This window comes from Stenella coeruleoalba, assembly GCF_951394435.1.
Source record: "Stenella coeruleoalba genome assembly, chromosome: 14".
Classification (NCBI taxonomy): Eukaryota; Metazoa; Chordata; class Mammalia; order Artiodactyla; family Delphinidae; genus Stenella; species Stenella coeruleoalba.
The window spans coordinates 64,747,955-64,773,205 of record NC_137160.1 but is presented as its reverse complement, the minus strand read 5'-3'; the positions used below and the strand labels follow the sequence as shown (position 1 = coordinate 64,773,205).

The following is a 25,251-nucleotide window of genomic DNA, read 5'->3' as shown; positions in this document are numbered from 1 at the left end:
GTTAATACTGAGCACCCTGAGTGCCTGATGCCTCAGTAGGCAGATCAGCTGGAAACTCTTTTCCTCACTAAGAACACATTCACCAAAAATAATTACGTTTTCTGTTAGAAATAGGTAATAGCAATTCTCTGGGATTTAAAAGAAATTAGTCATCATTTGAGATAGTGCATTACAGCAATCTAATCATAAACACATTTTATTGCTTTAAAATAAGTCTTTACTGCTCTCTTTTGGAAATAAAAGTTTAGTTTTTTAATGTAGGAAGAATCAGCAGAATGGCGGCAGTTTCAGGCTGATCTCCAGACAGCGGTGGTCATCGCAAATGACATTAAATCTGAAGCCCAAGAGGAGATTGGTGATCTGAAGCGCCGATTACATGAGGCTCAAGAAAAAAATGAGAAACTCACAAAAGAATTGGAGGAAATAAAGTCACGCAAGTATGTTTTGACAAACCAGCTCTGTACTTACGTTTCAATAGAGAGCACTTGAGTCATGGTTCTGTGATGTGAAAGAACATAGGCTTGACACTGGTGTGATTGAGTTTGGGTCCAGTGGAAGTTACTCACCTTTTCTGGCCTCACTCTGTGACCCCTGTAAAGTAGTGTGGTCTCTGTGGCCTTTCAGAGCTGTTGTCAGTGTCCGTAGTCAACAACTCTGGAGGGGTTGGAGTGGCCGCTGGCATGTGGTCCATTGTGGTTCCCGCCAGTCCTCTGTCCCCTGTCCCAGCCCGTTGCTCTTCTTTGGGTTGTACTCCTCACGGAGGGCGTGGACCCTGGAGGCAGACAGACTCGGCCCCGTGCAGCTCTGCCTCTGCTGGGTGTGAGGGCTCGCTCAGGCCCTCAGTTTGCTTGTCTCTGCAGTGGACACAGTCCTGCTTGTGTCACAGAGTTGTTGTAGGGCTGAAGTGAGACACCCCTGGATGGCGCTCAGGGCCACGGCCAGTGTCCATTAGCAGGTATTTTAGAGACCCGGGTGAAGGATGCAGGCTGATTTCTCTCCACCGCTTGCTTGAGGAGTTGTCTTATGCTTAATACACACAGGTATTTTCCCATTTAACATAGAGCTCTTTGGAAACCCGTAAAAAGTCTTAGATGATGTGCTCTGAGTTCCTAGTGAGATTCTATCTGTGAGCGGGGGAGAGTGGTTTTTGAGATTTTTATTAAGTATCAGTAGAGTTTGAGGTTATTGTGAAGAATTTGATTATTCATTACTTTGAACAATTCTTAAGCAGCCCTAGGTAAAAAATTTAGAAAAATATTTAACAGGCCAACTTGGAAAAGCTGTCTTATTTTATTGTTGCCTAGGTCTAGTGGATGCCCAGTGGGAAGTATTGTTAAACCATTTTTCTTTGGCTTCTTTAATAAGCAGAACACGGAGGAATGAGTTGGAAGATTATTAATTCTCCACTAGTACATTACCCTTCCTCCTTTGTACCACTGAATGAATAGAAATGCTCCATTCGAAAGGTAGCCCAAGTGACTGAAATTCTACTCTGAGAGACTTGTTCCACTGGCTCCCGAGAGCCTGTCAGTGTTTGAGACACATACTTAAAGGATGTGCCCCTAAGAGAAGTAGCATTGTGTAGAGCAGCAGTTCTCAGAGTGAGGTCTACAGACCCAGGGGTCCCCAGGGCCCTTTCAGGGGCTCTTCGAGGTCAAACTGTTTTCATAATAATGCTGACGTGCTGTTTGCCCTCTTCACTGTGTTGACTTTTTGCACAGATGGTGGACAGCAGTTGTTGATGGATCAAGGCCTTGGCACCAAATTGTACTCGTGGTCATTGTGCTCTTCCCCACCAGCCACTCTCATTTTCAAAATGCAGGTTTCACTTACAGATGTCCTTGGTGTAGCAGTAAATTAGTAATATCACTCTGTCTTGGTCCTTGAGTATATTCTCTTTTTTTTAATATTTCTTTTTGATGTGGACCATTTGTTTTTTGAAAGTCTTTATCAAATTTGTTACAATATTGCTTCTGTTTTATGTTTTGGTTTTTTGGCCGTGAGGCATATGGGATCTTAGCTCCCTGACCAGGGATTGAACCCTCACCCCCTGCATTGGAAGGCGAAATCTTAACCACTGGACTGCCAGGGAAGTCCCCTATTGTATTCTTTTTTTTTTTTTTTTTGGCTGTGTTGGGTCTTTGTTGCTGCGCGCGGGCTTTCCTCTGGTTGCGGCGAGCAGGGGCTACTCTTTGCTGCAGTGCGCAGGCTTCTCATTGCAGTGGCTTCTCTTGTTGCAGAGCACGGGCTGTAGGCGTGCGGGCTTCAGTAGTTGTGGCACGTGGGCTCTAGAGTGCAGGCTCAGTAGTTGTGGCGCACGGGCTTCGTTGCTCCGCGGCATGTGGGATCTTCCTGGACCAGGGCTCGAACCCGTGTGCCCTGCCTTGGCAGGCGGATTCTTAACCACTGCGCCACCAGGGAAGCCCCCCCCCCACTGTATTCTTTTTAAGGTCCTATGAGATGGGTGGGAAGTCGCGTAAGGAGCTGCTGCTGCATCTGCTGCTGTGTGCCCAGGTGTGCAGCAGTCTGGAAGAGAGCACTGCGTGTCACTGTAGTTTGTGCTGTTTTCATTTTTCATGGAGTGAGGATTTTTACTTAAGAATGACTGACACAAGCTATTGGTATTCAGACTTTAGTGTTTGGTGGATATTTCTTGAAAATGATTAAGGGAGCCTGTCACTTCAAGGAAAGCAACTAACAGTGTTTGGTACCAATGATAAAACATGGGCTTTTAAGTGAATGTTAGGATTTTGGAAAACTTGTATCTGCCATTGCAAGCTCAGCAGCTTCCCATAAAGAGTTTCCTGATGAGATCCCTAGTGATATTAACAAGAGACTTGTAAAGAATAAATTGTTTGTTTGTTTTGCGGTACGCGGGCCTCTCACTGTTGTGGCCTCTCCCGTTGCGGAGCACAGGCTCCGGACGCGCAGGCTCAGCGGCCATGGCTCACGGGCCCAGCCGCTCCGCGGCATGTGGGATCTTCCCGGACCAGGGCACGAACCCGTGTCCCCTGCATCGGCAGGCAGACTCTCAACCACTGCGCCACCAGGGAAGCCCTAAAGAGTAGATTGTTTAATGACAGGCACCGACACTTGGAAAATCCATGTAACTCTGTGAACCAGTATTTTCCGTATGACCAGGGCATGATGTCAGCCAATCCTGGGTGGGTAAAGAATCCATATGCGTTAAAAGTGCAAGATGGACAGAGTAGGAAAATTTCATTCATTCATATGGTTTCAGGTTCCACATTTTAACTAACTTATAAGTTACTACCACTTATTGTGTTTTAGTGTTTATCAAAGAAGAATAGCCATAGTTATGTTTTAATATCATTAAAATATTCTTCCCTGGACTTCCTTGGTGACGCGGTGGTTAGGAGTCCACCTGCCGATGCAGGAGACACAGGTTTGATCCTTGGTCCGGGAAGATCCCACATGCCGCAACTAAGACCTGGTGCAGCCAAATAAGTAAATAAATTTTTTTTTAAAAAATTAAAAAAAATAAAAACATTGCTATTCTTCTTATTAATTTTTTTGATTTGGAAAACATAGTTGTTTTTCATAAAAATATGTTAATTATGTTAATAAGCCCTGAGTTTATTTTTAGATGAGTTAAATATTTAAAATATTTAATATGGTAAATGTCAATCTCTGTAACCCACATAAACAAAAGCTCTTTGGGGTCCTCAATAGTTTTTAAGAGTGGAAAAGGGCTCTAAGACCAAAAAGTTGGATAATGGCTATTGTACATTCTTTATTAAAACTTCCAAGCATGAGGCATTTTGGCAAAAAAACTCTGTCATAAGAGCCAAATGGCCACCAAAGACAAATTTTCCTACGGACTGGCTTAATTTTTGTACAGTATGAACTGGCTTGTAGTTATATAACACATGCAAACTCTGCAGCTGAAATCTCTTTCCAGATGTAAACTTCAGTGTTTGCTCAGTGAATGAGAGCTTTCCAGAAATGAAGTGGAATTGATTTTTTTAGTTGACTCACACTGAACATGTAGGAGATTCATGTTACCAATACGCGTCCAGGCTTTCCCCCCCTCCCCCTTTGTAGAAATTCTATTTGGTGACTATACCATTTTTAAAAAATAATTTAAGAGTATGGGCTTTGATTTCATTTCTTTGTATTTCCACGCCTATGCATGGCATGTTAGATAGAGCAGGTATCAGTTGTCTGCATGTGCTGTGAATTCCCAGACTCACTGTCCTGGGAAGGGCCTTCTCCACAGCACAGAACCTTACAGTCCCTAGTTCTGAGCCCACCTCCCATTTTACTGCTAATTGGTTACTGATGTTCTCACCTTACACTTACACAAATGAAGATGGAAACTAATGGTTACTTAACCTAGTTAGGATAACCTGATATAAAAATTTTAGTATTATTTCCTGGAATTCACCAAGCAAATAAGAATATTAGACCAGGTAATTTACTCAGCTCAACTGATAACTATTTTCTTGTTTTTAACTGATACTTTTTAATACTTCTCAGTTGGGAAGGGGAAATGTGTATTTTCTAGTATGTATACAAAAATGCCCTGATTTCAGTACTGTTTTCAGGCAAGAGGAGGAGCGTGGCCGGGTGTATAACTACATGAATGCTGTTGAGAGAGACTTGGCAGCCCTGAGGCAGGGGATGGGACTGAGTAGAAGGTCCTCGACTTCCTCCGAGCCGACCCCTACGGTGAAAACCCTCATCAAGTCGTTCGACAGTGCGTCTCAAGGTAACATCCATCGTGCCCTAGCGGGCGGTCGTGTTCATGTACCACATGTTCTCTGTTCTAGTTGATGTTCTTTACCATCTTACTCTGAGTCTCATCACATTTCATATGATGTTAGTGAGTTAGTCTTCCTGCAAGGTGGATTTTAACAGGAGATTTGGGATCTGTTCAGCCTCAGAGATCTCGGAGTCAGACTTGGGCCTTACCCCATGCATGTGTGTCTTCTCCGTGCCTGAGAACTTCCAGATGTGGGACTTCAGCCCTCTCCCTTGCTCTGAACTCCTCAGGCCCAGTGTATTCAGATGCTACTTAACACTGACACCCACGTGTCTCCCAGACATCTTCTCACATCCGAAACCAGATCTTGTCCCTTAACTTCCATCTTTCCCCATGTGAATGGCAGCACCATTCCACCCAGTCACGTAAGCCAGAAATCTCGGAATCTTCCTTCCTCCTTCAATCCTCCTTCCTCACCTTGACATTGACCCATTAGCGAGGCCTCTTGGTCTGGCCTCCCGTACCCACACCTGCTCTGCTCTCCATCACTAGGGGTGCACCATCCACTGCTCATTCAGTGGCCTCCTCTTTATTTTTTAATTTAATTTTTTTTTTCTGGCTGCGCCGTGCGGCTTGCGGGGTCTTAGTTCCCTAACCAGGGATCGAATCCGGGCCCCAGCAGCGAAGGTGCTGAGTCCTAACCACTGGACCGCCAGGGAATTCCCAGGATCCTACTTTTGAACAGTTCAGTCTAGAGAGGGAGACTGACATGTGAGCAGACAGTTACACACATTTAATTGCACTAAATGAAGTACGTGTGAAAATCCGTGTGGAGGGAAGTGACGAGCTCCTTAGGAGGAGGTGAGGGAAGATGAGCAGAGCCCGGCGTTCCTTCATTTAATATGCCGCGAACTGCACGCCAGGCTTCTCATCTGATGCAGTTGCAGAAACACTCATCCTGGAGCTTTTGTACTTTGATTTCCTTGGTTTATGGAACACTTAACCGCGTAATTAAATAACAAAAGTGAAATGACTGGCATAGTCAGGGTTGGAAATAAACACAAGTAGTCTCAGGAACAGACAGTCCGCCTGACGGCAGGACGGCTGCACGGAGCAGCCGTGAGTGTTGAGGAGGTGAGGTGTCTCCCGTTCCCAGGGGAGCCGCGAGCGCTGGTTCATGGGATGAACCCTTAAGGAGAGAGCAGTTATGAAAGCTTGCACTGCACCTTGTTGTGTTCATTATTTACTTGTGTGTGTGTTGTTTTTCTAGTCCCCAGCCCTGCTACAGCTGCAATTCCTCGAACGCCTCTGAGTCCAAGTCCCATGAAAACACCCCCTGCGGCAGCCGTCTCCCCCATGCAGGTAAGTGCCTGTGACCATGGAGGCTGTGGGGGTCCCAGCTTCTGAAAGCTTGTCCTTTTCAAAGTCACCTACACTATGGCGCGGGGGGCAAATGGCTGCCTCTTGAGGGATACAGTTGCAATTGTTTTCCTAGGTTGCTGTGAAATTCCCTAGTTAAGATAAATTATGTTAATGTCAAGTATGTTATTCTTCTGAAATCCTCTAATAATAGTGATAGCTAACAACTAGTGAACACTTATTATATGTTCTACACTGTTCCCAATGCTTTATAATGTTAACTCATTTAATCCTCATGACACCTCTGTTGGCTATTAGGTATTATTCTTATCCCTAGTTTTCATATCTGGAAACTGAGGCCCAGAATGGCTAAGCAGCTTGCTGAGGGTCATACAATGAAGTGTTCGAGCTGGGATTTGAGCCTGGGTGGCATGACTTCAGACACCATGTTTTTAACCCCTACACTAAGATAACTTTCTAAGTAGAATATACAGTCAACCCTCGAACAACGGGGGGTTAGGGGCACTGACCCTCTGCGTAGGTAGAAATCCACTTATAATGTATGGTCAGCCCTCCGTGTCTGCGCTTCCACGTCTGCGGATTCCCAGCTGCGAGTTGTGTAGTACCTGGAGTATTTACTATTGAAAAAACACACATGTAGGTTGACCTGCACAGTTCAAACCCGTGTTGCTTAAGGGTCAGCTGTATAGTTGGCATGTCTCATCCCCTGCTGCACTGCAGATCACCCAAAACTTAGTGGCTTAAAACAGCAATTTTACTATTTTTCTTATTTCTCTGGCTTTGCCTGGGCTCACCCCTGCAGCTGCACTCAGCTGGAGGGTGGGCTGGGCTTGGGCTCAGCAGGGTGGCTGGGCCGCCCTCTCCACGTGGTCTTTCTCTCAGGCTCCTTCATGGCCTGGTGTCTCAGGCTCCAAGAGACTAGAAGCAGGAGTTAGCAAAGCCCTTTAAGACCTGGCTGGGGACCTGGACTGTGTCACTTCCATCCCATTATTTTGGTCTGAGCAAGTTGTAGGCCAGCCCAGATTCAGAGTCAGAGTGGGAGGGGTCTGCACAGGCGTGAATCCAGAGCAGTGTGGCTCTTTCTGGGCTGCTTTGTAGCAGGCTGGCCCAGGGGCATTGCTGACTCATCATGAACAAGTGTCTCAGGTGCCCTTCTTGCCACTGTGGGAGTGCAGACCAGAAGCAGGGCAGGTGGCATGACTGTCGAGCTCAGGAGGCCCTCTCACTATGCCCTTGCTGTGAGCCACTTTGGGGACAGTAGCTGAGGTGGAGTTTCTCCACGTAGGTGAGAGTAGCCTAAAACCCAGTCCCCTGTGATCTAGGGTAGCCTTGGCTGCACCTCTTCCCTAAAAGATTGGGTTTGAGAACATTTTGTCTGAGCAGAGACTTTTGTAGGTGTTAACTACTGGCTGTGTATTTTGTGAGTGAACTTTTTAACCTTTTCCTTTGTAAAGTTTAGGGTAGAAGTGCTCTCCCTCTGCATTTGTAATGTTGCAAGTTGTGGCTTTGCATTTATGTTTATGTAGAAGACGTTATACTCTTAATTTGAAAGGAAGGCAAAGGGAATTCCATATTCTGTCTATAATGAGCTTTTTATATACTCGATTAATCAAACTTTCTAAAGACATGAAGAGGGACTTCCCTGCTGGCGCAGTGGTTAGAATCCGCCTGCCAATGCAGGGGACACAACTTCGATGCCTGGTCTGGGAAGATCCTACATGCCATGGAGCACCTAAGCGCGTGAGCCACAACTACTGAGCCCATGTGCCACAAGTACTGAAGCCCACTTACCTAGAGCCCATACTCCTCAACAAGAGAAGCCACCACAGTGAGAAGCCCATGCACTGCAACGAAGAGTAGCCCCTGCTCGACGCAGCTAGAGAAAGCCCACACACAGCAATGAAGACCCAACGCAGCCTAATTAATTAATTAATTAATTAATTTAAAAAAACAGGGGCTTCCCCGGTGGTGCAGTGGATAAGGCTCCACGCTCCCAGTGCAGGGGGCCCGGGTTCAATCCCTGGTCAGAGAACTAGATACCACATACATGTTGCAACTAAGGAGCCTGCCTGCCGCAACTAAGACCCGGCACAACCAAATAAATAAATAAATATTTAATAAAAAAAAGAAAAACAGAATCAAAAATAACATTTAAAAAAAAGTTGAAGATATAAATGAAAGCAGATGAAGGTGCAAGATATAAGGTGAAGTTTCTCTAAATAGTGTTTGTCAGTTGAAATTTAATGTTCATGGCGTCACTCTGTAAACTTTTGTAAAGATAAGAGGTAAAAAATGTCACCTCTCTAACTTGGAGAAAAAACTAGTAATTATAAGCCACATTCAGTAGCTTTTTAGTACTTGATTAGTTAGCACAGTGCTTCTCAAACCTAATTGTGCACAAAAGTCATGTGGAATTTTTAAACACGTAGATTCCCAGGCTTCATCCCAGTGAACAAGAATCCCTGGGGAATGGGGCCTAAGATTAGGATTGTTAGTTTTTCAAAACTCCCTGAGTGGGAATTCCACTTCTGGCTATGAGGGAGTCAAGGGCTGGATTATTCTGCCACCACAGACTGCTATAAGGCTGGACAAAATGTAGGAAGCAGTTACATTCATACGTGGTAGGACAGGTGGTGCAGGACTGAAATCTTTGGAGACAAGTTAAGAAAGCTGAGCCTTACTGTGGCCCACGCTTTTCCAGATGGTGAGCAGGGAGGATGAACCCACATGGAGCAGGGAAGGGAATGCCAGCTGGATCCGAGGAGACACAGATCAATGTACAGGGAGAACAAGGGCTGGGATTTGGGGGCAGGGTGCCTGGGAGGAGAGAGCCACGCAGAAAAGGTCTAGAGCTCTGCATAGGCCTCCCTTTGAGTCCTTGCTGAGTGCCAGTCTGCACATGTGTAGACATGGGTCGAACCCCGCAAGGCTGAGCAAGAACGATTTTGCAGCAAAGATCAGTTACCGGGAATCTGGCAGACAGATGCTTCCCATAGTTTACACAGAGCAGGGATCATTTGAGTTCCTACTGGCCACCGTGGAAAAACCTCTTTGAATACTTGGAGCATTCATTAGAGACCTCAGTGACCACTCTGTGAAGTGGAACTAAATAGCCCTAGAGTAAACACTATTCTAGATCTGCCCTAAATGACCTTAAAAACAACCTCAGAAGGTCCAAGGAGATCCATTAGTAACGGGATAGGCAGTCTCTGAACTGCTTACCAGTGATCCATGCCTCCTGCGGCTGTGCTCTTGTGTCATCTGCTCCTTCTGAGGGTTGGCTGGGCTTCGTGACTTGCTTCTCATGAACAGAATGTGGCAAAAGTGATGAGCTGTCCCTTACAAGATAAGATGGTGAGAAAACTCACTTCTGTCTGAGGACTCCTCTTGCTATCTCCTAGATTCAGTCACTCCAGCGAACAATTGGAAATTGAAATACTTAGCGATACATTGAATAAAATATTGTGCAAGACCTTGTAGTGAAAACTATAAAATAATGCTGAGAGAAGTTAAAGGCGTAATAAATGGGAAGATACATCATGTTCATGCGTTGGAAGACTCAGTCTTGTTAGGATCTTGCAATTCTCCCTCACATCGAGCTGTAGATTCAACTCATCCAACTTAGAATCCCAGCATGCTGTTTTGTAGAAATTGATAGTATAATTTAAAATTTATGTGGAAATTTATAAAACCCTGAATGTCCAAAGCATCTGGGGGGGAAAAAAGGAACAAGTTTGGAGGACTTCCACTACTTGATGTTAGCACGTAGAGTAATCAAGACAGTGTGGTTCTGACATAAGTTTAGATCAGTAGAATAGGTAGAGAATCCAGAAATAGGTCAGCTGATTTTCAACAAAGGTGCCAGGGTAATTCAGTGGGAGAGGGATAATCTTTTCAACAGGATTCCAGAACAACTAGATATCCATATGGAAAAAAAAAGAAAAAAAATACCTTTACCTCATGGCATTCATCATAAAAATTGAAATTGACTATAGACTTAAATGTAAAAGCTAAAACTACAGAACTTCTACATGAAAACATTAGAGAAAGTCTTCGTGACCTTCGACAAGGCAAAAATTTACTTAGGACACACAAAAAAATGAACTATAAAAGAAAATTAATAGCTTGGGCATCAAAATTTAAAACTTCTCTGAAAGATATTAAGAACATGACAAACAAGACTGGGGAGAATATATTTGCAATTTATTTATCTGTCAAAATCTTGTATTCAGAGAAGACTCGTTTGTCATCTTGGTTCAAGACAACCCAATAAATAACGGACAAAAGAGTTGAAAAGTCCCTTCCCAAGAGAAGATACACAAATGGCCAATAAACACATGAGAAGTTGCTCAACATCGTAGTCATCAGGGAAATGCAAGTTAAATCCATTATGATATCTCAGTACGCACCTTCGGGATGGCTAAAATGAAGACTGCCAGTATCAAGTGTTGGTGAGGGTGTGGGGAGGCTGGCCCTCTCACACGTTGCTGCTGGGACTATGGAATGAGTAGTCAGAATTCAGCTGGATAAAAAAGGGCTGGGAGAGCTGAGGAAAGAAGCATGAGAACAAGCCCAGAGCTGGTGAACAGCGTGTCCTTGTGGGCAGGAGTGAGTAGTTGGTGGTGTTGGGGCATCACACAGAGGTGGCGGGAGGTGGCTCAGGAGAGCCGAGAGGGTTCAAGTATTTGGTAGGTACGTGTATGTATGAGACCGGAGGGGAGGAGGCTGGTGACCAAGCTGGTGCTGAGTTAAGGTGCCAGGTTGTGCCTGGCAGCAGTGTTGGAAACTTAGTGAGGAGGTGACAGAGTGAGATCCATTTGGTACTGGGGCATGAATGGCCAATCCAAGTACTAAAGGAGCACATCCGGATTTTGCTGATTGGCGAGTGAGGGGCATGTGGGATCTTTCTGTGTTCATTTTAAAATAGTATACTGATCACATTATATGCCTCTGGGAGTGTGTGTGTTTTTTTCAGTCTTACTGTAATAGTGTGGAAGGAATTATGCAAATTCGTAACTAAATATTTACTCTCTGCAACATTTACTCTGTGAAACCCAGCTCTGATTTAACCTAATATGGACACTGTTTGTCTTATGATTTCAGAGACATTCCATAAGTGGACCAATCTCTACATCTAAACCCCTGACAGCCCTGTCAGATAAGAGACCAAACTACGGGGAAATTCCTGTTCAAGGTACATCTCGTGTGCAGTATTTCACTTTTGTTGTTAATTTTTTTATTCATCTGACTTTTGGGGCTAACTAACTTGTTTTTCTTTATTCTTGACATTATTTCTACCAGTCTGATACACATCTTTATCACAGGTTTACTAATAACACGTCTTAATTACAGATGAGGAGACTGTTTGTTAATAGATGCATCTTGGAAGATGACTTCATAGTGTCACGAGGGTGACAGGGAGTCCACACTGTTGCCAGGCCCTGTTTTTACAGTTCTTCGTGGGGCGTGTATAGTTATCCCCATTTTATAGATGCGAAAAATGAGGCTTCAAACAGTTAAATAACTCATAAACACAGGTTGACATTTAAGATAAGGAACAGTAGACCCGGACAGCCTGGCTCCAGAGCCCATTCCTTTGGTCTTTGTGCTCTGCGTCACTTGTGAAAGAAAAGCCTCTGATAGCTGGGGTTCAGCGAGTGCCGTTTCCACGCAGCTCTTTATGGCGGCCCCAGCACCCGAGCCCAAGGCTTCTGCCTTTCGAGGTCAGGGGTCCTTCTCCCCCACTGCCTCCCTACGTGTGGTGCTGAAGTGCTTTGGAAAAACGGTTTTGGGCATTGGACCAGGTGCTGGGAAAGGCACACTTGGTTGGGGTGGGTGTGGAGATGCCCGGCAGGTGTGACACCTTCCGGAGCCCAGGCCCCTCCTGGCTGGGCAGGCTGGGCCCCTCCTGCGCTCCTGGTGTGGGAGTCAGGCTCTGGGGCTGCGACTGTGCAGTTTGGATGGGTGTGGGGGAGAGAGAAGCAGAGGACTGGCTCTGTGGGCTCCGGGGGGCTGCCAGGCATGGGGTTCAGTGGGCAGTTTGCGTACAAGGGGGATGGTGGAGCCCAGGACAGTGCTGTTGCCACTGCCCCTGCAGACTTGCCTTCCATCCCGGCTTCAGCTTCTGGTTCCTGTGTTAGCTGTGGCCTGAGCTCTCTTCTCCCCTCGGAAGGTCCTCCTGCTAAGGGAACAAGTGTGGATGGTTTAAAGTCTCCCTTTACATCTGTGCTGAGTTCCCACCCTGGCCCCCAGATGGATCCGGGGATTGTGTGTGTGGTCACGGGTCCTGCTGCTGACCTCTTGGATGCTGTTTCCTTGTGTAAGTCGGGGTCATCGTGAACATCTAGCTCAGGGCCTTGGCTCCCTCTCCCAAGGCTCTCTTACCCCTGTGGTCAGCTTTGTACCCTCTCCTGTCCACCCGAGCTGCTGTGGTCCACGGTGTCAGTGGCTGTGGGCAGCATCTGGCCGTGTTGAGCCCGCCCACCCCTGGATGTTCTTTCTGGTGTCCTTCACGCCCACTCTGCATCTCCTCCTCCATCTCCTGTGCTCAGTCCTCCTGCCTGGCCTGTGAGGGGTGCTGTGCCCAGGGCCTCTCTCTCCTGTCTGTACTCACTCTGTTACTGCGTCCGAAGGGGGCTTCTCCCCTTTCAAGGCTACCTTCCCCACTCATCTTGATTGGCCCACAGCAGCACAAGGTTTACTGGGGAAACCTTGCCAGCACCAGTGGTGTTTCTCAAACTTACCTGTTGATAAGATTTACCTGAGTCACTTGGTAAAATGTGGAATCTGGGGCCTCGTCTCAGATCTGCTGACATGGACTCTCCAGGAAGGGAGCTTGGAAACTTCATTTTCACAAGCACCCCAAGTGATTCTTAGGAAGGGACAAGTTTGGGAAACTGGGCAGAGATTACCATTTAGTTTTGCTCTTAGCCTGGCTTTATAGGTGGAAAGTGGGTGTGGAAGGTCTGCGGGCCAAGGTTATTGAAGACGCAGACAAAACGTGTTAGGTGTCTCTGAGGCTCTGCCGAGTTAAACCTCTTTTTGGCGCTCTTCTTTTTATTACTGGTAATGGTCATATGATAACACCATTGGGCACATTGTGTGTGCAGTCTGCCTGCAAGTGCCGGCCACATTCTCCACTTCTGTCTGTTCTGGTGCCTTAACTGGGCTTAGTTGAAACTGCAAATACAAGAGAGAGGGAAATACACTTGGGTGAATTTGTATCTGAGAATTTGTTGATAGTGTAACCTTTTATCTTAAACAGTCACTAGGGAAGGAAACCACTTACAAAACTAAGAACAACCAAATGATTCTAGGTCATAAAAAACCACCGTGGTTCTCCATGCCAGTTAAGAGAGTAGTTCTGAGCTCTGCTGGAGGTGCTTTTCTCCCCTGATTGTCTCTTCTGTCCTGGTCGAAGTCACACAACACAGCCTGTGATTTTCAGGTTGAAAATTTCAATGGCTTCATTCCTGAAAACTTGAAAAGTGCTGCCTCTTGTTCTACTATACTTAAATTGGATAATTTGTTGGTTTTTCCAGTTAAGTATTTTATAAAAGGTATGGGTTTTTTTCTGTTTTTCATCATGCTTGTATGTCAGTTACAGGAAAATGTTTTAGACCAGAGATCTTATTATAAATGGACTAATCAAATGCTCTTTTGTTAGTATTATTGGCAGTTGAATTCTGTGGTCTGGGTCATGACAGGTGAATCTTTGTAGATAAGACATGAGTTGGTGTTTGTAGCCTAAGCAGGTACATGGATACAGGCAGTTGGGAGGGTCTTCACTGTCCCCACTGTTCCCTTGCACAGTGATCTTAGAAGGCCCAGTGCAAGCAGAGACCTCGGCTGGGCGATGCAGATGGTTAGGGAGCCTGAGGTTGCCCAGCGTCAGTGGGACCTGAGTGTGGTGTTGCTGTCATCAGCTCAGATGTACAAGGATCCGAGAAAGCTGATTAGTCCAAGGATAGTCATGTTCTGTAAAGAGATTCTTGCTGTGATCATCTGTCTAAATTGTGTTGAGGATAGAGATGTAAACCTTTTTAAAAATTCATTATTTTGAAAAAATTGATTTATGGTGAAGGTACATGTAATGAATGTGATACAAAGTTAGGAGGTTTTACTAGAAAGCCAAATCTTTGTTTTAAATTAAAATAAAAAGAACCTTTTATTTAAAAGTTTCACAGCAATTTGCATTCTCCAAAGGGTAGATCTAAGTCAGATTCTGGCCCAGCCCTAGATCCAGCCCTAGCTGGGAAATTTCGAGGAGAAATTAAGATAGAAATCCTACCCTCCTGTATTTACAGTCTAATGGGTATCTGTTCACTTCCAAAGGTCTTTCCTTCCCTGTAGTTCTTAGTATTTGTCTTGATAAACCAAACCATCTAGGCTCCCATATTTTCTCCATATTATTATGTAAAATTTCAAGCATACAGAAAAGTGGAAAGAAGTCACGTATCCGCATCTCACTACCTCGATTCTATGGCACTTTGCTGTATTCGCTTTATCACATATTTATCCATCCTTCTATCTTTCCTTCAGTTCATCTTTTTTAAATGTGTTTCAAGGTAAGTTGCAGTCAGTACCTTGTTGCAATAAGCATGCATTGCACTATTTGTTTAAGGTGTTCTGTCTGTCTCTCAACTCTTTGTTTTGAGATAAGTTTAGACTTGCAGAAGAGTTACAGAAGTATTGGACTTCTCTTAAATCCTTCACGCACGGACTTCCCTGGCGGTCCAGTGGTTAAGACTCCACACTTCCATTGCAGGGGGCACAGGTTCGATCCCTGGTCAGGGAACTAAGATCCCACAAGGCCAAAAAAAAAAAAAAAAAATCCTTCACCCAGCTTCCCTTATGTGGACAAACTACATAACCATAGAACAGTTATCAAAAGTAGGAAAGCAAGGGCTTCCGTGGTGGCACAGTGGTTGAGAGTCCGCCTGCCGATGCAGGGGACATGGGTTCATGCCCCGGTCCGGGAAGATCCCACATGCCATGGAGCGGCTAGGCCCGTGAGCCGTGGCCGCTGAGCCTGCGTGTCCGGAGCCTGTGCTCCGCAATGGGAGAGGCCACAACAGTGAGACGCCCGTGTACAGCAAAAAAAAAAAAAAAAAAGTAGGAAAGCAATATCGTGGAAATGTTATTAACTGAAGTGCAGTCTCTGAATCTCACCGACTGTTCCACTGCTGTCCCTTTTCTGTTCCAGGATCAAACACAGGACCCCAGTTTGCACTGAGTTGTCTTACCTCCTTGAGTCTCCACCGTTCTGCAGCAGCTTGTCCCTCTCCCTGTCTTTTAGAACCTTGACACTTTAAAGAGTACTGGTCAGTTATTTTTTAGAATGTCTCTCAAGATGGGCTTGTCTGATGTTTTCTCCTGCTTAGGCTGAGGTTACGTACTGCTGGGAAGGGCAGCACAAGGTGATGTGTCTGTCTACGTGCATCACGTCAGGGGCACGTGATGTTGATGTGTCCTGTTACTGGTGATGTGACCTGGATCACTTGATTGAAGCGGTTGTCTACTAGTGAATAATAAATATCCTATTCCTGCTTAAACTTCCTCTCACTGATTTTAGCATCTGTTTGTGCATTTTGCCTGCAGCAGTTAGTACTGTGCTCTAGCGGTGATTTTCTGTTTCCTCATTCTTCCTGTAAGGAATCATTTGTGTTATATTATTGTACTTATTGTTATATTTATAGCCCTTATTTGTATTAGTATGGACTCGTGGATATTTATTTTATTCTTTGGGTTAGTCTATTACTATTATTTATTTTGCTGCTCATGTTATTCCAACGTTGATCATTGGGAGCTCTTTTCATCCCCCACCCCACCAAAGTGCCAAAGCACTTTCTTTCTTTGGGGCACCACAGATGATCCAGGCTTGTTTTTTCCCCTGCACTAGCTGTGGAATCAGTAGTATTTAGAAAACGAGATCTGGGTGCGAGGCGTACCCATTACTACTGAGGTTTCACCTCCTCCAGCTCCTCTCTGGACAGAGCCAGGAAGACTGTATGTATGTGCACCAGCCCATACGTACACACGTGATGATTATTTCTCTATCAAAAATCATGAGTTTATACATGTACAGTAGTTTCAAAATTGCTAAACCGTACCCTGTGAGAAGCAAATGTACCAGAGTGCAGTGTTTGTGTACAGTTCTTTTTTTTTTTTTTTTTTTTTTTTTTGCGGTACGCAGGCCTCTCACTGTTGTGGCCTCTCCCATTGCGGAGCGCAGGCTCCGGACGCGCAGGCTCAGCGGCCATGGCTCACGGGCCCAGCTGCTCCGCGGCATGTGGGATCTTCCCGGACCGGGGCACGAACCCGTGTCCCCTGCATCGGCAGGCAGACTCTCAACCACCGCGCCACCAGGGAAACCCTGTACAGTTCTTTTTGTGTTTAGCCTGAGAGTCTCCACTCGAAACAACATTCTTCTCACAGTTACTTAGGTCAGCTCCTTTTTTCACCTCTCTCTCATTGTGGTTAGGTCATGCTTTTGTAATACAGTTAGATTAGTTTTATCACAGTTTGCATTTCATTCCCCCCCACCCACAATTCCGGTTGATTTTTTTTTAAGTATATGCATAAAATTCATTCTCTGTTTGCTGCATTGTAGGATGTTTGGCAGCATCCCTGGCCTCTACCCACTAGCTGGTAAGGTCCTAGTAGCACCCCACTCCCCTAGTTGTGACAACCAAAAATGCCTCAAGACCTTGGTATGTTGGCAAAACTGCCCCAGTTGAGAACCAGAGATGTGGTTCTCACAGTTTTATTTGTCTAATTTCAGCAGAGAGGTGGAAACTGTAAGTGAAAGTCAAATAGGAAATTGTAACTGTTGCATGTTGTCTGCTATTTCCACCAAGGCTTTAACATAATTAATCATAGTTATTTTAAGTGACCTGTCAGATAGTTGCGGCATCTGTGCCATGTCCAAGTCTGGTTTATTGATTACTTGCTGTCTTGATGCAGTGAGCTGGATGTATTGTTTTTTCTTGCTTTTTGTATATTTTATAATTGTTGAAAGCTGGGAATCTTGTGTAGGACAGCAGTTTTATGCCTTGACATGGGCACCTCTTTCCTTCTAGGTGTTTAATGTCGGAGTTTGAGTTAATCTGCTCAGGAGCTGGGCTGGGTTTGAGTTTTGTTGTTGCTGTGATGTCCTCAGTGCACAGCAGGCTTCCAGTTGCTCTGGTGATACTTTGTGTTTAGAGTGGGGCGGGTGCTCCAGAGGATTTTTCTGTGTCTGCCCTAATTTCAGCTTTAGGCTGTCTTTTGCATTGCGTCTCAGGAAGGGCATGTCTCATACTGTCTCAGCAGTTTCAGCTGAGATTTCCTATTCATTTGTTGAGAACATATTTTCCTTTATAATGTTGAACATATTTGCAGTAGCTGCTTTAAATGCTTTTCTGCTAATTCCAACATATAAGTCATCTTTGGGTGGGTTTCCATTTCTTTTTTGAGTATGAGTCACTTTTTCTTTTTCTTTGTATGTCTAGTAATTTTGGATTGTATTCTGGGCAGTGTGAATCACACATTGTAGAGATTCTGAATTCTGTCTTGTTCCTCTGCAGAAAATTGGTTTTTGTTAGCAAGCAGTTAACTTGGTTCACCTCAAACTCTAACCTCTTTCCTTCAGTTGAAATAACTGTTCAGCTATTTTTCCTTAATTCAACTCCTTGGAATCTGAGTGCTTGTGGATTTCAGAGGTCAGTGGGATACGAGCAGAGTTTATATACAAAATTTGTGATTCTTTCCTTTCTGGTATTTCCCCAACCCCCTTGCTTTCCAGCAGCTTTGGTTGTCCTGAGGTATCTCCTCTGCTTCTTTGAGGCAATGATAAGACCCTGGGTTTTCTACCAAATTTCAGCTGCCCTGTATGGCCTCAGGTGGGGCCTACACTCACACCTATAGTCATAAAACTAGGAAACTCACCCAGTGCCAGTTCCTTCCAAATGCAGATTTCTTTCATTTTCTGCCTGCTTTTAGTTTCTCTTCAGTGCTTTTAAGTAGTTGATGTTTGTATGTTTTCAAGATGTAACAGTTATTTTCAGCAGGAACATTAGTGTGTTTGGAACTACTCCTCAATGAGCAGAAGTTGGGTATTTAGGCTCCTATTTTTATTTTTTTTAAGAGTCTTTTTTTTTTTTTTAATTTTTTATTGGCCACACCACGCAGCTTGCAGGATCTTAGTTCCCCGACCGGGGGTCAAACCCATGGCACCTTGTGGTGGAAGCTCAGAGTCCTAACCACTGGACCGCCAGGGAAATCCTTAGGCTCCTCTTTTTATTTTTATTTATTTATTTATTTATAAAAGATTTTTTGATGTGGACCATTTTTAAAGTCTTTATTTGTTACAATATTGCTTCCGTTTTATGCTTTGGTTTTTTGGCCCCGAGACATGTGGAATTTTAGCTCCCCAACCAGGGATCAAACCTGCACTCCACATCTTTCCCTGGATATCTTATCGGGTCCTCAAATTGCATGTGTCCTCATCTCTTTCCCTCCCAGAGTCCTCTTCTTCTCTCTTATCTCTGTATGTGGAACCTCCTTTCTATCTCCACCATTTCTAGGTGGTCAGCAAGTCTGTTGATTCTGCCTCATTGAAGAGCCCTTGAATCTGTGTACTTCTCCCATCTCCCCTGGTACCACCTGGGTCCAGGCTCTCTGCTCTCTGCTCTGGGTATAACTCATCACCCTGCATGCACTGTTGCCCTCCCACCCCTGCAGCTGGAAGGATGTCCACCCGAGACACCATCACTGGCTCCATGTTGCCAGTGGGTGAAGGCCACACTCTTCAGCCTGGCCTGCTTTGGCCTTCCAGCCTCGCCAGCCCTCACAGCACTGCTGTCCTAGATTTCCTTTGGTGTCTGCTGAACACTGTGCTGGGAACACGCTCTCCTTTGCCTGTATAAAAGCTATTAATTATCCTTCTAGTCTTAACTGAGATGTCGTTTCCCGAGGAGGCCTTTCCGGACCTCCTCTCAAGAGCAGGTCACGTCCCCTGCTGTGTTCCCAGAGCCCCTTGTACTGCTTCTTTCCTGCATCCCTCACGCGCAGAGATTTTTTAAATGTCTGGCTTCCGCTGTAGACTCTGAGTTCCAGGAGGGCAAGTTGCTGCCTTCTTTCCTCCTTTCTCTGACTTTTGCATCATGCCCAGTGCCTGGCAAGTCATGGACACCCAAGTGGTTTTTGTTTAATGAATGGATTAAAGACAAGAATAGCTCCATATGGCAATAGAGTAGACCTGATTACTGTAACGTCAGCTCTCTTCTGCCTGCCACATCTGATTGTGACACACTAATCTTATTTCCCAAAGAGGGATTCTCCGGCAGTTTGACGTGAAGCTGTAATCTAGCCGCTGCTGCAGCAGCAGAGGGGCCTGTGCTCGTTCCGTGGCTGGTGTCGCAAGCAGCAGTGAGAACACCACCCGGAGCGGCAGGCAGCGCTGTGCCCATTGGAAGGTGCCTCCGAACAGTGCCTTTCTGTACCTTCTCAGAAGGGCAGCGTTGGCCTGTGCCAGGGACTGTCTACTGAGTTGAGACGGATTTGGATCCTTAGACATGTAGTGAGAGCAGGCTGCACTGGGTGGGCGGCAGGTCTGTGCACCGTGCCTCAGTCGCGCACCTTCCATGTGCCCAGTGGCAGAGATGGAGATGGGGTGCCTCCCGCTTGCTCTCGGCTGGCACCCTCCTTGTTCTGACCCGTGTGTCTCTATAATCTGTCCTCACTTTCCTCATGTGCTGTGTTCTTTGGGAGATGAAGGCTTCAGGGGCATGACCAGTCTCGTAACTGTGAAGTGGACATTTGGACTAAATTTAAAATGTTGACTCCTATTTCCTACTCTTGCCATGTTCCACGAACTTTGCTTTGTCTGTCAGTCTTTGTACATAATGTGCTCTTCCTGTGAAGACAAGTGCAAGCACCACAGAGTTCAGAATTTTGACCGATGCTTGCTGGTGGGCTTTGCACCGAGGCTTTGTTGGTTCAGGATAAGAAAGGCGTAGTGGCTGTGGGCTGTGTGAGTCCTGTCTTCTGGATCCTCCCTCCAGAGTGCTGTGAGATCACAACCACATAGTCCTCACACGCTTAGAAAACACATTTGGCATGAAAGATGTGCTCTCCTTGAAAGATACTGTGATAGGCCATTACTTTTGATATCATGATATTCTGAGAGGGAGTAGTTTTTAAATTGTTAATTCTTAAAACGAAGTGCTGATGGGGCTGTTTGACTGGTGTCTGGTTGATCCCGCCTTTCCCCGTCCAGTGTGTTTGTTCTCAGACAGGACTAACTGTCTTCACTTAGCCCAGCCCCATCACATGTCCCTGACACACCGGACCAGGCGGGACACATCCAGCCTTCCTTGCTTGTTGTCCTGGCCTGGTGACAGCCTCGCTGGGCTTGTCACCGAGGTCAGAGGCGGGCCAGCCTGTGTCTGGGGCACCCATTGTGGGGAGCAGGTGCTGAGGAAGGGGTGTCAGACTGGGCCCAAAGGCTGGTGAATTTGGCCGGGCTGAGGGGGCAAGGGAACCAGTGTGCCAGGGCTCAGGGAACTTCAGAGACTCCAACCCAGCCTGTGTTCAGCGAGAACAGGTGGAGCTGTGCCCTTGACGGGGAAGCAGGATCTGGTTGTGTCCCTCCTGAGGGTCCTCGCTGCCCTCAGACTGAAGTCCACATGCCAGGCAGTGAGGCTCTTGTCAGTTAGCCACATCCCCGCTTTAGAGCTATCCGCCTGCTGCCCTCTCTGTTCCCCCCCTGCCCTGTGGTTCAGCCATGCTGGGATTTATTGTCCTCTAACTTGAATGTCCTTCTACCTCTGCTCTGAATGTCATCTGGCTGAATACTGTTCCCCAGCCCTGTTCTCCATTAGTGAAGCCAGCCGTCTGACAGACTAATTCATGTCATTATGCTGCTGAAGGCTTCCTGATGCCTGAAGTCGAAGCAAATGGCTTCTACCTCTGTGGCTTGATAGATCTTTTTATTTATTTATTTATTTGGTTGGTTGAACCGGGTCTTAGTTGCAGCTTGCCGGCTCCTTAGTTGTGAACTCTTAGTTGCGGCATGCAAGTGGGATCTAGTTCCCGGGCCAAGGATCGAACCTGGGCCCCTTGCATTGGGAGCGCAGAGTCTTAACCACTGTGCCACCAGGGAAATCCCTCTTTGTGGCTTGATAGTGCTTTATCATTCTCTTATTCCAGTTTCCATCCTGACTTGTCTCTGGTTGTAGACACGTATGGCTCCTCCACTAACTGTAGGCACACAGGGCAAGGCTTTGATTTAGTTTGTACTTTTAGACCTAGATGCAGTGGGGGATCTTGGAATTTTGGTTGAATTGCATCAGAGGTAAGTAGCAGTCGGTGGTTTAGAAGTGTTCATCTGTGTTGCATGTCTCATCCCTAGAAATAAAAGTTGAATGAGATGTTTTCCCTTGGTCCTTGTCTATGGGAGTTGTTTTGTATAGGGGACTCTGTGGGGAGCCGTTGAGGTGCCCTGGATGGGAAGGAGGGACAGACGAGCCTCAGGGGCAAAGGGAGCAAAACTCACCTTCCTGCTGCCTTTGCCTCTTGAAATTCAGGGTCAGGTCTCTTTACTGTGACACTTTCCACCCTGTGCAGAGCATCTACTAAGAACATCTTCAACCAGCCGACCTGCTTCTCTGCCGAGAGTACCTGCCATGGAAAGTGCCAAGACCATCTCAGGTAATACTTTTTATCTGAAATTTCTTTTCAAAAGATTCTTCCAGAAGTTTTAGTGATGGTACCGAGTACTTTCTCTTTAGGTTTATTTAACCTTACTTGCCTCTTTAGTTGATTGTTTTTCACTCTGAATTTCCCCTATTGTATCTTACACATTTCATAGAAATCACATTTCGTGGCCCTGATTTCAAAAATAAAAAATAAAAGCTAGATAGTTCCATTCACTTAACAAGTATTCATTAAGTGCCTAGAGTGGGTTAGAAGATATACTGAAAATATAGGTTCATACAAAGTTGGGTAGCTGTGAAAGGTTAAAATATTTATCACAAGATGTGTCATGACTGTTTTTGAAGGGTTATTTCAGAGCACACCAAAAATTCTCCAGAAGCCAGATTTTTCCAGTGTTATAGCCATTTTACAATGATGAATTTGATGGGCTTACTTTTTCGGTCTCCTAGAGCTAACGCTTTCAAAATAGGACTTTCCTGATTGTTCTTATCTCTCGGTAGTTGACTTGACACGACACCTTTTGCTTTTCTGTTTTGTTGATTCATGTTTTTTAAAACGTGGCTTGGGACTTCCCTGGTGGCGCAATGGTTAAGAATCTGCCTGCTAATGCAGGGGACATGGGTTCGATCCCTGTTCCGGGAAGATCCCACATGCCGTGGAGCAACTAAGCCCATGCGCCTCAACTACTGAAGCCCGCATGCCTAGAGCCCTTGCTCTGCAACAAGAGAAGCCGTTGCAATGAGAAGCCCGTGCACCACAACAAAGAGTAGTCCCCGCTCACCACAACTAGAGAGAGCCCACGCGCAGCAATGAAGACCCAAGGCAGCCAAAAAAAAAAAAAATCTTGACCCAGAATTAAGTGTGGCCCTGTAACAAAGCATCTTTCCTTTCTGTCTCTTCAGCAGTGTTTTTGGCCATGTTCAGAAGGGTTGTGTTGATTTTGGTTGAGAGTGAATGTTGCTTTAGTTAGCCTTTGGCTTTGGTCATGTTTGTAGTTGAACGCAGGTTTGCGGGGGACTCACTGTGGGCCAGGTGGGTGCTTTGAGTGTTAAGGGTGGATGAGACACACTCCTTGCCTTCAGGGAATATGGGCATCTGTGCATATTTCAACAACTGTACCTTTTTCACAGTTTTTTTTGTTTTGTTTGTTTTAATTTATTTTTATTTTTGGCTGTGTTGGTTCTTGATTTCTGTGCGAGGGCTTTCTCTAGTTGTGGCAAGCGGGGCCCACTCTTCATTGCGGTGCACGGGCCTCTCACTATCGCGGCCTCTCTTGTTGCGGAGCACAGGCTCCAGATGCGTAGGCTCAGTAGTGGCTCACAGGCCTAGTTGCTCCGCGGCATGTGGGATCTTCCCAGACCAGGGCTCGAACGCGTGTCCTCTGCATTGGCAGGCAGATTCTCAACCACTGCACCACCAGAGAAGCCCCCTACAGTTTTTTAAAATGGCAAAAAAAAAAAATCCTTTCAAGTTATCAGTAAGTTAAAGAGAATGTTAATTTTTCCTCCTGTATGATAATTTCTGCTCTTTTGGGGACCTGCTGAAGATGTCTCAAGAACTCAGCTTAAAATGTTTTTGCTATAAATTGCATAATGGCTGTTTCTTACACTCAGTGTCCAGACGAAGCAGTGAAGAGATGAAGCGAGATGTCTCTGCACCTGAGGGCGCGTCTCCTGCCTCGCTCATGGCCATTGGTGCCACGTCGCCACAGCTGTCCCTGTCCTCCTCCCCCACGGCCTCCGTGACCCCCACCACTCGAAGCCGGATAAGGTAGAGGACAGTAGTTAGTATTGGTGCATTTCATGCCTGCCGTTCCTGGCCTTTTGAAATTAAATGATCAGGTTATAAAGTAACGGCATTCGAGCACTGATGTATTTTCATTCTTTATGTGTTATTTAGTGTTTTCTGATCTAGCCTTCTATGCCTAGAATTGGGAAAGATGATATGAAAGTGAAAAAGTAAAGCAAAGTAAAAGAGATAATTATTTTCCCCAAGCAGCTGGTGTTTTTGTTTTTTGTGGGGTTTTTTGGTTTTGGTTTTTTCAAGTAGAGAACAGCTGAGTACAAAAGTAAGTTTAGTGAAAACGGGGTGTGGATGGAGTGTTGGGGAGGCTGGAAGAGGGGAACTCGAGCGAGGCCTTGAGGGTGGTGGACCGGGAGGAAGGTGAGCGTTACTGGCAGGGTCAGTGACTCCAGTGAGTGTGCAGGAAGGCTGAACACGAACTGAAGGAGGGATGGAAGTGGGTTTCAGAACTTTACCATACACTGACTTACAAGTTTGAGTAAAAGTGGGATATTTGGTGTCTCAAACTCAAATTATATGCTCACTTATAAAACCCAGCCTCTCAGGGACCGACCTCTTAGAAGAGTGGTCCCGTACTCAGTGCGGGTCAGGCAGGTCGGGTGCAGTGGAGAGTGCAGCTCATGCTGCCCTGGCCAAGCCCGGGGGAGCACTGTCCGCGCCGGTGGGCAGGGCCCCCACTCTTCCTGGTGCCCCACTTAGAAGTTGTGAGCCTCCACAAGGTGTCTCCTGGCCTTAGCTTCCTTATCTTACAGTGAAGATGTTACAGGAGAGCACCCTCTGCTCTAGGAGGCTCTTTGCTGCAGCTTCTCATTGTGCCCATAGACTTTACTCGTCTTTGATGCTTTTTAAGCTGTTTCTATAGCAAAATGGCCTGTGTGAACTAGAGGAAACCTTTCACAAGTGATTGTAGTAGTTTTATTTTGAGCATAATAGAGGTTTTTATTTTTCTTTTGGCTTGCCCTTTTGTTTTCATTCACATATCTCACCTTTATCTTCATTCTCATTTCCTGTGATCAGTGGTGTTATAACAAACTTCTTTGAACCCTTTAAATCAGGGCAGCAATCGGTGGGCAGGTACACGAACATAAAAGTATATTTCTTCAAGACAGCAGTCTAACTGCAAGTTGAAATATTTTCATATTTTACTTTTGGTTCTAAATAAAAATTGGTGCTATTTCAGTGCACCTCTCACTTGGAAAAGCTTCAGTTCTACATGTGTGCTCTTTGATTTCCTACCATACTTTGTAGGATGAATATGGACAGAATAATAGTAAGCCACCTGTAACATCATAACCTCTAGGACAGTTACTGGACTGTTAAGTGTATGGGTCGTAGGGCTAGAATCTCCACTTGTGCAGTCATCACTAAAAATTAGACCAGGCTTTTAAGAGTGTGCTGCTTGTCAAGGAACAGGTTGTTTTACAGAGTGCTCCTTGGTATTCTGTTCTGCTTCTAGAATAGTTTCTGGAAGGAAGGATTGGGTACTGGAGGAGTGGGTTGTATGCCTCCCCTGCTCCATCGCCAGGGTGATCACAAAATCTTTTTTGATTCAGTGTCTGGTCTGGGGCAGGATATTTATTCTGCCTCCAAGGCAGTTGACAGTGCCCTAAAGTACCCTCCATATAATTTTAAGAAATGAGTAA

General features: G+C 45.6%; 1 protein-coding gene across 5 annotated transcripts in view; it reads left to right on the top strand.

Annotated features, from left to right (window-relative positions):
* SPECC1L (sperm antigen with calponin homology and coiled-coil domains 1 like) overlaps positions 1-25,251 on the top strand; it is a 121,807-nt gene that overhangs the window by 58,514 nt on the left and 38,042 nt on the right. For 4 of the 5 annotated variants that reach the window (XM_079943464.1, XM_079943463.1, XM_079943461.1 and 1 more), the window contains 6 exons: positions 262-437; positions 4,557-4,732; positions 5,997-6,088; positions 11,210-11,300; positions 21,716-21,799; positions 23,419-23,575. In XM_079943464.1, coding sequence (XP_079799590.1) covers positions 262-437; positions 4,557-4,732; positions 5,997-6,088; positions 11,210-11,300; positions 21,716-21,799; positions 23,419-23,575 — 776 coding nt within the window. The remainder of the gene's footprint in view (positions 1-261; positions 438-4,556; positions 4,733-5,996; positions 6,089-11,209; positions 11,301-21,715; positions 21,800-23,418; positions 23,576-25,251) is intronic. The other variant, XM_079943465.1, reaches the window with a different exon arrangement.